At 36.8% G+C, this 12,940-nt stretch overlaps 1 protein-coding gene across 1 annotated transcript in view; it reads left to right on the top strand.

The window, feature by feature from the left end:
• Window positions 1-12,940, top strand: part of LOC104148644 (hippocampus abundant transcript-like protein 1) — a 33,380-nt gene that overhangs the window by 1,437 nt on the left and 19,003 nt on the right. Inside the window, exon 2 of the mRNA XM_068927379.1 lies at window positions 9,630-9,722. Within this exon, the coding sequence (XP_068783480.1) occupies window positions 9,630-9,722 (93 nt within the window). The remainder of the gene's footprint in view (window positions 1-9,629; window positions 9,723-12,940) is intronic.

The raw sequence follows: 12,940 nt of genomic DNA, 5'->3' as shown, positions 1-12,940 counted from the left end.
GTTCCTGAGTAATGTATTTAACACTTGTTTACTCACAAAATTAGATGTGCTGAAAGCATCATTTATGCTGAAAGGTTTTTTAAACATCCTTAAGTTTTTGTCAGATGGCTGACCTCTGCTACACATGTCGTAATCTCTGCTCCCCTCCCTCCCCCTCCATGCTCCACACATAAGCATCTCTACTTTGGAGAGAGAAAACAGTTTGCTATTTTATGGTAAAGTGAAGTGAGCAAACTTGTCGTATCTTTAGCTGAACATTAATGGTATAGTGTTATTGAGATATCAGGGCTGGAGGGTTTTTTAATGCTTGAAATCATCTATATGATATCAGTAGGTTCTTCATTCCTTGCTCATCCGAGGTTATCTGGTGAAGATGTTAAGATACTTTTGATGAATGGTGAGGCCAAGTGATGTAGAAAAATACTCTTATGTGGTGTTCATCAATCCCATGAAGGTACGTTAACTTGAGAACTAACATACACGTTAGTTCTTCACAGAAGAACTAACATACGCATTAGTTCTTCACAGCTTCACACTTCTTGTGGCATTATAATATTGACCACATGGTTGCTTTGGAGAGTTGTTCACTTCTGTATTTGAGTCTTTCAGGTCTTTTTTAGAAATAGTTATGCCTTCTAAAAAGCAGATTGGACTCATTCAAGAACCTCAGCTGACATTTGATGAATGATATATTTGCTCTTTTAGGATCATGTACAGCAACTCCTGTTTAAAACTCCAGATGTATGTGATGCAGTCATGCATTTTCAAGTCAGAGTGAGGAGATAACTGTAGCAGGTGTCCATTTACTTATTAGTTACAAACTGTAAACTTTCAGTACTACTTTTGGTTTGCCTTTTATCGGCATGAATGACATAGTAGAAGAAATAGAAGAGAGTGTCAATATATAGAAGGAAAATGCATGAACTTACTAAAATATGAACGCAAGGTAGGAAAAGAAAGGGAACAAGTAAATTGAAGAACTTTCATTTACTTTTCTGTAACTTTGAAGAGGATTAAAACTAAATGGAAAGTAAAGCCATATCTAAAAAAGGTGTTAACCTGGCTTTCATACTAACGGGTTGAATGTTAAAACTGGGAAAAGGATTAAAATAATGGTTGAGTCCTGAAATATGCTGTTTTACCAGTTTGTAAATTTAGCTACTAAAAGATATAAATTATTAACTTATAAAATGATCTCAGGTTTTGCTCGACTCCTCCCCCGCCACCCGCTTATGCCCCTAAGGGAGTTCATGTTACTGTAATACTCCTACACGACACAAAGATAACAGGCTCTAGCCTTGTCTTCTGTACATTGGTGTAGCTGTAATAAGAATATACTTGCATCAGCTTAGGGCCTGCTTTACAACTCCTGACTGAATAGTGTGTTTCCTATTTTGTTGCTGCAGTTCATATACCTCCCTGTGATACTCACGTGGTTGTCATATTGTTGGAGCACTCTCTGCTGAGGCTTTGAATGAGCTTATTCAGACTAAAATATTACGGGCCAGATCATGGCTTTAGATATGAATGTAGAGATCTCTTTGAAATCAGTGAGAGTTAGCTCTGGCATTTGAAAGTGGAAATTTGCCCTTGGGCTACTGATGAAGAAAGTACAGAAATGTTGGTGATCTATTTCTTTGGTCTGTAAAGGGTATCTTATGTAGGGACAGAGTTAGAACAAAAATTGAGGTAATTTGATGTGACAAAGTGGAAAAGTAATTGTGAAGAAGTCTTATCAGTTTGCACTAGGCTTTGTCCACCCCACCCCCTGCTTGAGAAGAGCAAGTTTCTGTTTCAATTTTTCTGTAACTAACTTCACCCTGTTGAAGTCTCCTCTGGCACTGACTTTCTTGAGTGCGAGAACTAAAGGATAAATGCTGCACAAATGACTTTACAAATTCAGTTATTGGCTCAAAAGTAATAACGCAGAAAGTATGTTTAGGTAGGTTCCACTGGAATTAAATCAGTTTCCTTTGAATGTATTGCCCTGATTTCAGCAAGCTTCAAAAGTTAAAGTAAATGATGCCACGGACATTGTGTTACTGGTTATGCAATGTTGTTCCAAATAAATTTTGGACACTGATAGTACAAAACTTAGCATAAGTATTTTAAACTTCATGCCATGTACCTCATTTTTATACAGACTGTTATCAGTAGCCTGCTGCCACACTGAGGAAGCTTTTTAGCAAAATACAATACCATGGTATTCAAATACAGTTATCTTAATAGCAGAAATCTTCAAATGGGGTATATAAGGAGTAAACATACCTGTGTACCTTTTTGTAAGTCAGTTGTACTTCAGTCTCCGTTCTCAGACACTAAAATACCACAGCTATTGTGGAAACCGAGACCTGTGTGTTTGGTTAACAAAATGAAAACTTTCTAAAGTTTAAAACCGTGCATCTTCAAATAAGTTTTACTAGTCATTATTCATTAAACTCATACCCAGCGAATTGCAGATTTTTACTCTTAGTGCTAGAGTTTTTTTAATATTTCATAAAAAAAATAGCATGATGAAATTGATGCGGCATGATTTGTGTTATGAGACTTTACTGATATGTCTTTCAGTCCAGTGCTGCTTAAATTTTTGCATGCAGGGTTTAAAGAGACTTGCTAGTAGTAAACAGGTCAGTCAAATTGGCAATTTAATTATCTAACTCTTGATGGAGCACTTTTTAAATCTTACAAGAGAGTTATTTTTCCGTGTCAACTCTTCTGTAGGTTGTTAAATTTGAATAATCGGAGATAAACTGTTCTATTTTCTCAAGGCTAATGCTACTCTGAATTTTCACACCATGTTAAATTAAAATAACACTGCTTCTGGACTCTGAACCAAAGTAGTATTTAGCTGCTGTCTTAAATACAAGTCATTCTTATTTCTATTCATATTGAGAGGTCACTTTTACTGTTCTGATTTTTGTCAGAGCCTAGAGAATTAGCAACACAATCTGGAACATTTTGAGAAGGGAGAGAAGTATGCTAGACTAGAGCAGTAAAAACTTGACCCAAAAGTAAGACTAGATTCTTCTGTACTGACGTTCCAAACTTACTGCCCCAGTGACTAATTAGCTATCCCATGGAGGAAGCATATAAAGTATCTAAGAATGCTGGGCTTTTGAACGCAAACCTATGTTTTTGAGAGAAAATTCTCCGTGCCTTATGTGTGTCTATATGGAGGAAAGCTATTTAAAGTTCCACACTGGATACGTCAGCTTGCAGTCTTGTATAGTGTAGAATGATGTTTGTGTATTGTTTCTACTAAAAGTATTTTATTTTCACAATATGGTAGCGTCTAAAGCAGAAGAGCTTTTACAGTGTGGCATGAACATGGTGATTGTTCTATTGGATGCTCTTCCTACCCCCAATGGCTCTCGGCTCAAAGGCTGAACCAGATGTAGTGTTTTAATGATTACCAATCCTCAGAGATTTTCTGTTCTGTAAGCTTATGTAGTGTAAATTTAAACATGAATGTGTTCCCATTGTCCCCAAAAGGGATGTGGCAAGACATTTTATGCCTTGGGGGTAAACTGTGAAGTGCCACCTCGCTGTTTTTTAAACCCACTCATAATTTTACTTAATTCTCCATATTTTAGTGTCAGAAGGCAATGACAAATTGATTTCTCTTCATCCTCCTCATGTTGCTCTGTTTAGTAATTTCCAATTACATCTTTTCTCAGATGTTTCTGTTGCCGCTTGGACTTCATGGTTCCTCTGTACCTTTAGCAGCGTTCTTTGTCGTTCTGTGGGCGGTTTCCACTTGTGCTTCTGTAAAATAAACTATTCAACAATTTGCATTGCTTAGGGCTCTGGACAAAATAAGCAGTCATGGGATAAGAGGAAAGATCCTTACAAACAAAAATGCGTAGAAGCTGCAGAAACAGACAATAAGAGCAGTCATGCAGGCATATCACCTACTTGAGCAATAATGTAGTAGTGTTCTTTTTCCTAGTAATGCATATCATTAAGTATACTTTTTAAACCACTGCTGGAATATTAAAATGGTGTTTTCCAGGATCTGGGATTGATCTGGGATAACATTCCTGAGGGGTAGTCATTCTGTTTGTGGGGCTAAAATTGCTTCTTCATCTTTGCATAGGTTAGTCATCTGCATTAATTTATTTTCCATTTACTTTCCCTATCAACTGACTCCAACTTCCTCTGTTTTTCCCAATTACCTTTTACATTTTCTACCCTGGATTTCATTATATCATCAATTAACTGTGCTACATTGCTGTTCATGCTTTTTACAGCTCATTTATGAATATGTTGAGCAACATAGATTCTAGAGCAGAGTGTTATGAAACTTATTTTTTTTAGAATTTGCCCCATTTCTTTCCTCTTTAATCCTGGCAAGGACTTTGCTTCATTCTCTGTTTACTTTAAGAGCCTTTGGTGAGGGACCTTGGGTAGTTTACCTGCATGGCACTTCTAAAATGTTAAAAGCTGCACTGTGATTGGAAAATACTTTCACTTGTTTTGAGTGAATTCTTGCACTGTGTGTGAGGTAAGTATTTTAGTGTGTGTGCACCGTCACCTGATGATTGCTTCATGTAACAAAGGCAGCTTAGGTCTACAGGGTGCTATTTGCACTTGAGCGAATTTTTACCAGTTCTAATAAATGCAGAAAACATCGAAGGAATTTTGTAGGAACCAGGGAGTAATTGAGGTGATTTCTAAATAGACCTATTTGAAAGTTAGACACGCTAGAATCTAGGAAGAGGAGGAAAGCAAGATAAACAAGTAATCTGGATAGAGAGCTAGCTGGATAATACACACAGAGAAAAGAGCATCTGTAAGTACAAATATAATAAAAGTAAAATACAGTGGTACCTTAATGTTTGTGCTAGAACGAACAATAATGAACTGATGATGCAGTGAAGTGTAGCAGACAATGTTTGCTTTTTCTCATTTGTCTTTAAACGACAGAAGTTCGGGGGGTGGGGCATGAGGGAGACTGAGGAAGTAATAGTGAAGATGTATGTTAAAAATAGAACGTGCTTGCTAATTTGGTCAAAACGATTCACAGAGGAAAGTATGCTTCTGAAAAAAAAATTTACAGATTCTGTTAGTTCAGCTTGGTTTCTTGAAAATGTAAAAGTTGACATTAGAGTACAGTGCGGGTGGCTGTGCTAAAAGTTTTACTTGCAGCGGTTGCTTTTTGTAGGGGGAGAATGTTTCTACAGGCAATTTTTTACTATGACTAGTATTGTTAGTTTATTTTAATGTATTTAAGTGCTGGTTTACAGTGCTGTGGAAAGACTGATTACTCTTTGCAAAATCTCTTCCTTACTGTCTGAGATATCTTACTACTTGATGGGAAAGAATTTCAGGGGTTGGGGAGAGGGGAGCAAGGAAAGTTCCTGTAGTTGTTAGTTCAGAAGTTCAGCTTGAATTTGATTGTTATCTCCCTGAGAGATAACAGGATAATTGAGGTTGGAAGCTTCCTCAAGAGATCTTTAGTCCACTCTCCAGTTTAGAACAGGGTCAGCTCTGAGGCCAGACAAGGTTGCTCAGGGTTTTATCCATTTGGAGCTTGAAAACTTCCATGGATGGAGCCTGCACAGTCTCCCTGGGTGACCTGCTTCATTGCTTGACTGCCTCATGGAGGGGGGGAAAAAGTATGGTGTATTCATCCAGTCATAGCAAGTCTTAATCCGCCTAGCCCTCATCGTCATACAAATTTGGAAGTTTGAAATGGAGCTTTGTAGAGCTTCAGCATTTGAAAAGTGATAAGTGGTTTTGTTCTGGAATAAGCACATTACTTACAGATGCAAAACATGAGTTAAATATTTGAAATTTGATGTTAGAGTGCTTTTGCAGCCAATTTGACCAAGTGTACCTAAAGTACAAGTTTGATTTAACAGGTGAGTAGTTAATCTAAAACTTCTGTGAATATACAAATACTATGAACTTGAGCTTTGCTCTGAAGATTTAGGGTGAAGCTAGCTATAAACTTTTATCTTTATGTGGAATATTTTAGGGTGAGCTGTACTCGTTCTCCTTCAAAATGCCTCAGAGAAGGTATTCTTACTGCTGCTAGAGTAATGTCTTTTTCCTTGTCTGTGAGAAATTCCTCACCATCTGGATTTATAATCCTGGTATCTTCTAATGGGTTCATGTTCAACAGCTGTGTTCTGATTTTAAAAGAAAGTTTTTTGTGTCCCAGTGTTTTTGCTGTTGTCTTCAAATTAATCTGAAGGGTTTCTATCCAATTTTTTAGAATTGGGTGTGGGAGGAAAAGAAGCTTAGGGGTCAAAGCATTGTAAAATTGGAGAAATTACTGATATTTTCTTAGTAGTTGCATGACATCTGGTACTTTTTGTTTCGTAGTGATGGCTTAAACTTTTATTGTTAAGCACTTGAGATTGTGTAATGTTTTGCTCGTTATTGATGCAGGCATAATAGTTTGACCAACAGCTGCATATGAAAGTGATTATGATGCTCATACATAATTTCTCAGCCCACACACGAGGCAATTTTATGAAAATCTGCACGGATGAAAAATAATCCCCTAACAAATTTTAAAGCATTGATGCGTTAGAAATGGAATGGCCCCAGCAAAGTTTTAAAATCTAAGGGAGTGCAGAGGGAGGGAAGGAAAGCAATTTGTAAATTAACCAGATCCGTGCTACTTCTATTTAAGTTTCTTTGTGTTTAAAAAGATTTAATTTGTCCCCGTATCTGCTAGTTCAAGAATGTTCAAGAATTCTAAAACTTTGTACTTCAAATTGTTGCCCACTTTACATGTGTAAGTCTCAAGTTCTCTCTTTATGCAAATTGCATACAGTTGTCTTGTGCTGCAAAATATTTTCTCAATATGGAAACTGACCCCACCAACCTTTTCTGGAGTAGAGTCTTAAAAGGCTATGCCAAGAGAAGTGCTTTTAGGAAACTCCTTCTGAAGCTCTTTGTTTTTTAACCCAGTAGAGAAATTTTTGTCTATTTTAATTAATGGTCTTGGTTGCGTACCTGTTCAATTCTAAACTTCCTTTCAAATATCTTGACATGGATTTAAAAAAAAAAAAAAAACTAAAAGCTTTTGTGAGGAGAGTTTTTAGGGCCTACACGAAAAATAGATAACCAGAGATAGGTATCTGCATCAGACTGTTAGCAAAGTCAGTGAATTTTCCTGTTTTCATGATTGCAGTTACCTGATAGTCCCTTGCATGAGTGTTCTGCAGATAGTCTAGATGGCTAAGGCTTATAAAGAAAACTCAAAATTATCAGTTACAGTCTATGCAAATCCTAGATATTGGTCTATCTCAAATCAAACTGTAGGTCTGATTTGGAATGCATGACTTCGTTTTGACAGGTGCATATTCTTTCAGGATTTAAATCCTAATTTTCCAGGTTATTGACTCCAAAAAGCTATAGAGATATTTGTGTTTTTTTTATAGTTCAATACAACTATTTGGAAGCTGCATGACACTGCCTAAAGGTGACGCTGCCAAAAATTTCTTTTCATCTCCAAGAAATGTTCCTTTAAGATCAGTACAACAAAATGTCGTTCCTTTCATAAAAGGATTTAAATGACTGCTTAAGAACAGGCGAATATTTTTGAATATGGGGTGTACTTCGTTCTGGTCAACCACATAAGTCTCAGAAGAAGTCTCTATATAATAAAAAGTTTCAGTTTTGTTATACTGCAAGCCTGGTACTAACAAAAAAACACACAAAACCTAATATTTAGGGCATTGGAAGTGTGTACTGAATGCAAAACAGTGTTGTTTATGGTCCAGCATCACGCTTGCTGATGTAGAGGCGGGGGAAAGTAAAGTAGAGGCAGGAGGAAGGCTGGGGAGTCCTTCACTGCTCTCTACAGTAGAGTTTGCCTTTTCCTGAAGGGAGCATGGTGGGAAAGTTTCTTCAAACTGAAGCGTAATCTGTCTCAAACAGTATCTTTAGTGACAGATATCTTGGCAAAAAATACTCTTAAAATTATTATCCTGTTAGATTATCCAGAAGTACTTTGTAGACTTTTTATATAAATAACGTCTTATACATAAACTTTGGAAACTTTGGTATTTTGAGATTAAAAACTGGTGACATGGTAACATGTGGAAGAAATGTTGATACTGCTTGAAAGTTATCAATGTCAACAATTATCTTTGATCTAGGATATTATCATATTGTTTCCCTGGAGAGGGAACTGTTTTCCTGAAAATTGTAGCTTTTATTTAAGCTATGATGCAGAAAATTCTTACCAGTTGGAAAAGCATTGTCTGCGGTAGCTTTAGTTTGCTGCTACAGACTGAAATTATTTAAAATTATCAGAGAAGTAGGTACTTAGACTGTCTTGGCAGAAGGAATTTCTTTAAAAATCTTTAATATAGGTAGCAGGCTTAAGTGAATTTTGTTAGAAGTACTTTCTAATCCTGTCATTCCTGCTAATCCAGATGAAAGGTACTGGACAGGAGAAACAGTAAGTGCATGATTGTGCTCTGCCTTTGTAGTAGGGGCTGTAACTTTTTCAGGTTTAATGGGAGATCCTGAGGTTCGTGCATTCCTTATTCTCCAGCTGCCCAAATGAGATAATCTGGCTGATATGTGTCACTAGATGATGTCTCTTGAACTGCATCCAGCATTGTTAGATTGTGCAATTTGCAAGAGAAGCATCCTTTCATATATTGGGTAAACTTGAGATTTTTATGGGAGTGCTAGATGAGAGCAGTCAGCTATTCCTTTCTAAGAATTACTGATCTCATGGGAGTGGAATGGTGTTAGACTGGCTAGAAACCTTGAAAAATTAATCTTCTACAGGGTAAATGTTAATGAAAAGGGAAAATCATTTTAGAACTTAAGCTTAGTAAAACAGTTACTATGGTTAGAGAGGGACAGAAATGAGAGAAAGCAACTTTTCTAGTTAGTTCTGCTTTACTCAAGGGTTTTTTTTGGTTCATTTAGAAGATACTCCCAGATCTCTCAAGTAGGATCCAGTCCTTGGGTGTTACATTGGCTGTGTGTTCACAGCAGCACAAGCGTTTCCATGCTAATTCTTCCTAGGAGCTATATATCGACTAGCAGAATAGCTCCTGGATCTGTAGTCTGCAAGCACAAAGAAGTACAGAATTAATTGGTCAGCAGTCAACAGAAAGCTTTATGGAGTGCATAAGTTGCCAGTTCTCCCTCCCGCGCCTTGACAGTTTCAGATACAAAACTCTACGCTCCTGCGCTTCTGATTATGCATGTTGTGATAGTTTCATTTAATAGTGACATAGTCTTCATAAAACTGGTCTATTTCATTGCTACTGGTTTGAAACTTATGGAGGTAGCAGGGAGAGTTACACAGCTTGTAGCCCTACTGCAGAGGGGTGGGAGTTGCTCGAAGGGAAGGGCGCTTACATAAAAACTGGAGGGGAGAGAAGTGTAGGGCAATGTCAGGAATGGGGAAGATAGTTCTCTTCAGTCAGCAAGAGGTTGAAGGAACAATCTTTCTGAAGTTCCTTGGAGATCTTTAGTCATATTATAATAATTCTTCTCCACCCTTGTTTAGCTTATTGTTCCCAAGGGCTTGGCAGCAGATCATCTTGAAAGCTAATTATATTCTCAAAATATGTTTATAAGCTAGCTTTGCACATGTAATGAACTGGATGTGTACAGGCACTGCAAATGTTTTTCTCTTTTAACAGCAAGGTATTGGTCGGCCAAGCGTATACCATGCAGTGGTGGTCATATTTCTCGAATTCTTTGCCTGGGGACTGTTGACAACTCCAATGCTAACGGTAAGTACCGCTGATCTATTTTAAAGTAATGACAAAAGTTAATTTGTTACTTACTAGAAATAATAGTTTTTTTGTTTTACATTTTCTGTGGAACTCTGAAATTCAGGAGTTTCAGCGTTGGCTACTGTAGAATGGTATCATTCTGAGGCGGAGATCTGGACTGCTGGAAGACTAAAAGATAGTCTGAAATACATTACTATATTTTAAGTAACTCTTATTCACCTTTTAGAGTAACTGTGTATAAGAATCTCTGTAGAAGTCTCTTAAGATTTCATAGTTCAATTCATCTGCCAATCTTAACCACTGAATAATCCACACTTCCCATAATCAACTTTGAACTCTAGTATGGGCTGGTTGTTGTGTCAGCATATGACTTGGAAATAAAATATAAAGGCTTTCATGTAAGAAACGGGTTTTGCGAGTATTTAATCTATTCTGGATTGCAGGTATTTTCCAGATGAATAGATAATTTGAGTGTTTAGTAGTAGGATATGAAGCCTTTCATTTGAAGAAACTGAACCACAGGAAGTTCCATCTGAACCTGAGAAAAAACTTCTTCACTGTGAGGGTGACAGAGCATTGGAACAGGTTGCCCAGAGAGGTGGTGGAGTCTCCTTCCCTGGAGATATTCAAAAGCCGTCTGGATGTGATCCTGGGCAATATGCTCTAGGTGACCCTGCTTGAGCAGGGAGGTTGGACTAGATGATCTCCAGAGGTCCCTTCCAACCTAAACGATTCTGTGATTCTGTGATTCTGTGAACACATGGGTCTTAGTTGTTGAAATAAGACGTGCCTAAGTTTAGTTATCAAAAGTCTGTTAGCCCAGTTTTTCACCAGATGATATCTGAGAGTACTTTGAATACATGACTGGCAAGATTTTGGGTACTCGGAGACCTTGGTAGTTCCTATTTTCCTTCCCCAATCTTCAGCTAAAATCAGCCACATTACACAATCACCTTTTAAAAGCAATCTTTCTAAAGATAGATTTATGGTGATCTTTTTAACATAGTCTAATAATAGTGTATATAGACAGTTAGCAGATTTCCGTAGAGATCTCACTAGATTGCTGTCCTGTCCTGTCTTGTCTTGCCAACGTGAAAGTATGAGGAAGCTTACTGGGTGTTCTGTTTATTTTTTGAATTAGAGTGCTCAACTTCAGGTTGTACTAGCTTGGCACCTCTCATTTAGGGGGATGATGTTCTGACAGTAATTCTTCCACAGTCTTCAAAAACTTTGTAGTGAAACTACATTTTATGTTAGGTGGGTATCTTCTTTAGTGCTGTACTCCAATTTAAAAAGTTCCATATAAATTCGTATAGTCAGTCACATGCAGCTCAAATTGTAATTCTTGGAATTAATATTTCTCAGTGCACTGTATCTAATGGGAGTTTTATGAAATGCCTCTAACTTAAAGGAAAATTATTATTTTGACTTAAGTATTTGGATTTTATGCTTGCAGAAATAAAAGTGGTGGTCTTGAATGTCTTTCTCTATTTTGAATGTTGTATTTCTACACAGTTTTGAAAACTAACGAGGCTGTTGCATTTGCTTGCAAAGTAAATGTAAAGCGCTGACTTAAATATAGTGGTGTAACCTGTCTAGCAGGCATAGATGATTTCTATATGCTTGTGACTCATTTTTATATGTAACCAGCTCTTCAGAACATAGGTGATTGTTTTAAACTATTTTAAATCTGATTTGATATGAACTGACAACTCTCGCCTTCGTTACGTGATAACTGAGGTTGGGCTGCTAATCAGCCAGCAGCACTAGGGGTCATGAAGAGCCTTCTTGTGAGCCAGGTCTAGCCTTTGAACTGCCAGCAGCCCGGTTCTGTTGAAACTGTTTTGTCTAGTAGCGAGAAAACGGTGGAGATGGAAATGTTTGATCTGCTAATCAAAATTCCTGATCACTCAGTTTTTGGTGGTTGTGTTCTGATGCTCCAGGTCATGGTCAATACACAGATTAAAATGTGTTGTCCATTTTGAAAATAAATTGAATGCAGTTCCTAATAGCTGAGATTATTTGAAGTTAATTGTTTAGGTTTCTCTTCAGCTTTTTTGGCATCTGTTTGTCAAAGAAGCTGTAGTGCTTATTGTGTCATAGTATACTTAGATAAGAAAAGATTTGGTGTCTTTATAAAACATGAACAAAGGACATATTGCTCACAGAATGCCCAAAGTTCATGCTCATTACTCTTATTTATGGGCTTGTAAACAAATATTAGTGAAATAATGTAAGTGATGTTAGTCACTTAATGTCTACAATATAATATATTTTTGTAAATAGGTAAATATCTAATATCAAGTACTTGATTCTAAAGTAAGGCAATTCTCTCTATCAGTTTGTTCATTTGCATTTATTTTGTCTATAAAGTAAAAGAAAATTACTTTCAAAAGGTCGAACGTGTGTCAATGCTGGTTACCTTCTAGCAAAAATACTGGAAAACACTTTACAGAAAGATAGACTTGAGCTTCCTGCTTCCTTTTTTTGCGAAGACTTGCAAGGCATTATCTGCTTTCTAGAGAGGCTGTGTATTGATCTCTAACTTGATTCTTTTTTTATCTTCTACCACTCACATCAGAAGATTGACCAAATAGGTGCAGAATTGGTTTAAATATGTAAACAGGTGGAAATATTAGTAGGAAGAGGGGTGTATATAAGCAGAATTATCTGAGCAGTATTTTTTTTTTTAAACCTGTGGTTTGACAATCTCACCCATTCCTGGAAAAATGATGCTCATAAAGTCTTTTCTTCAGGCTCGTGAATTTCTTAATATACACATAATTTTTGTAGATGTTGCCACTTCTATTCACAGATAAAAGTAGAAATCATCTTTTAAGAGCTTGAATAGATGCTAGTTTATGTAGGCTTTGCTTACCTAGCATTGATCTTTGAAAAGTGTGTGTATATATACTTTGATTATTGCAATATCTCTTTTTTAATTGATATATTACTACCTGTAAGGCCTTTTAACTCTCTTCTACCTTTATGGCCGATCTCTTTAGTATAGATTAGCCTTAATTCAGGAGAGAGCTTGTTACCGTTAAAGCCCCTTAAATAAATTCATGGCATTACTTAAAGAATGTATTAACCATTCAGAGCTGTTGCTAGCATTCATAAGTGTTTAATTGTTCATCCAAACTGTTTCGAACTGTGTGATCATTGAAAAACTGCAGTTTGTGCTGATAACAGTAAGTTGGCTGCTGTACTTTTCC

The sequence above is a fragment of the Struthio camelus genome, chromosome Z, assembly GCF_040807025.1.
Source record: "Struthio camelus isolate bStrCam1 chromosome Z, bStrCam1.hap1, whole genome shotgun sequence".
In the NCBI taxonomy this organism is placed as follows: Eukaryota; Metazoa; Chordata; class Aves; order Struthioniformes; family Struthionidae; genus Struthio; species Struthio camelus.
Note: the sequence above shows the minus strand (reverse complement) of the source record. Positions and strands in the feature narration are given on the sequence as shown.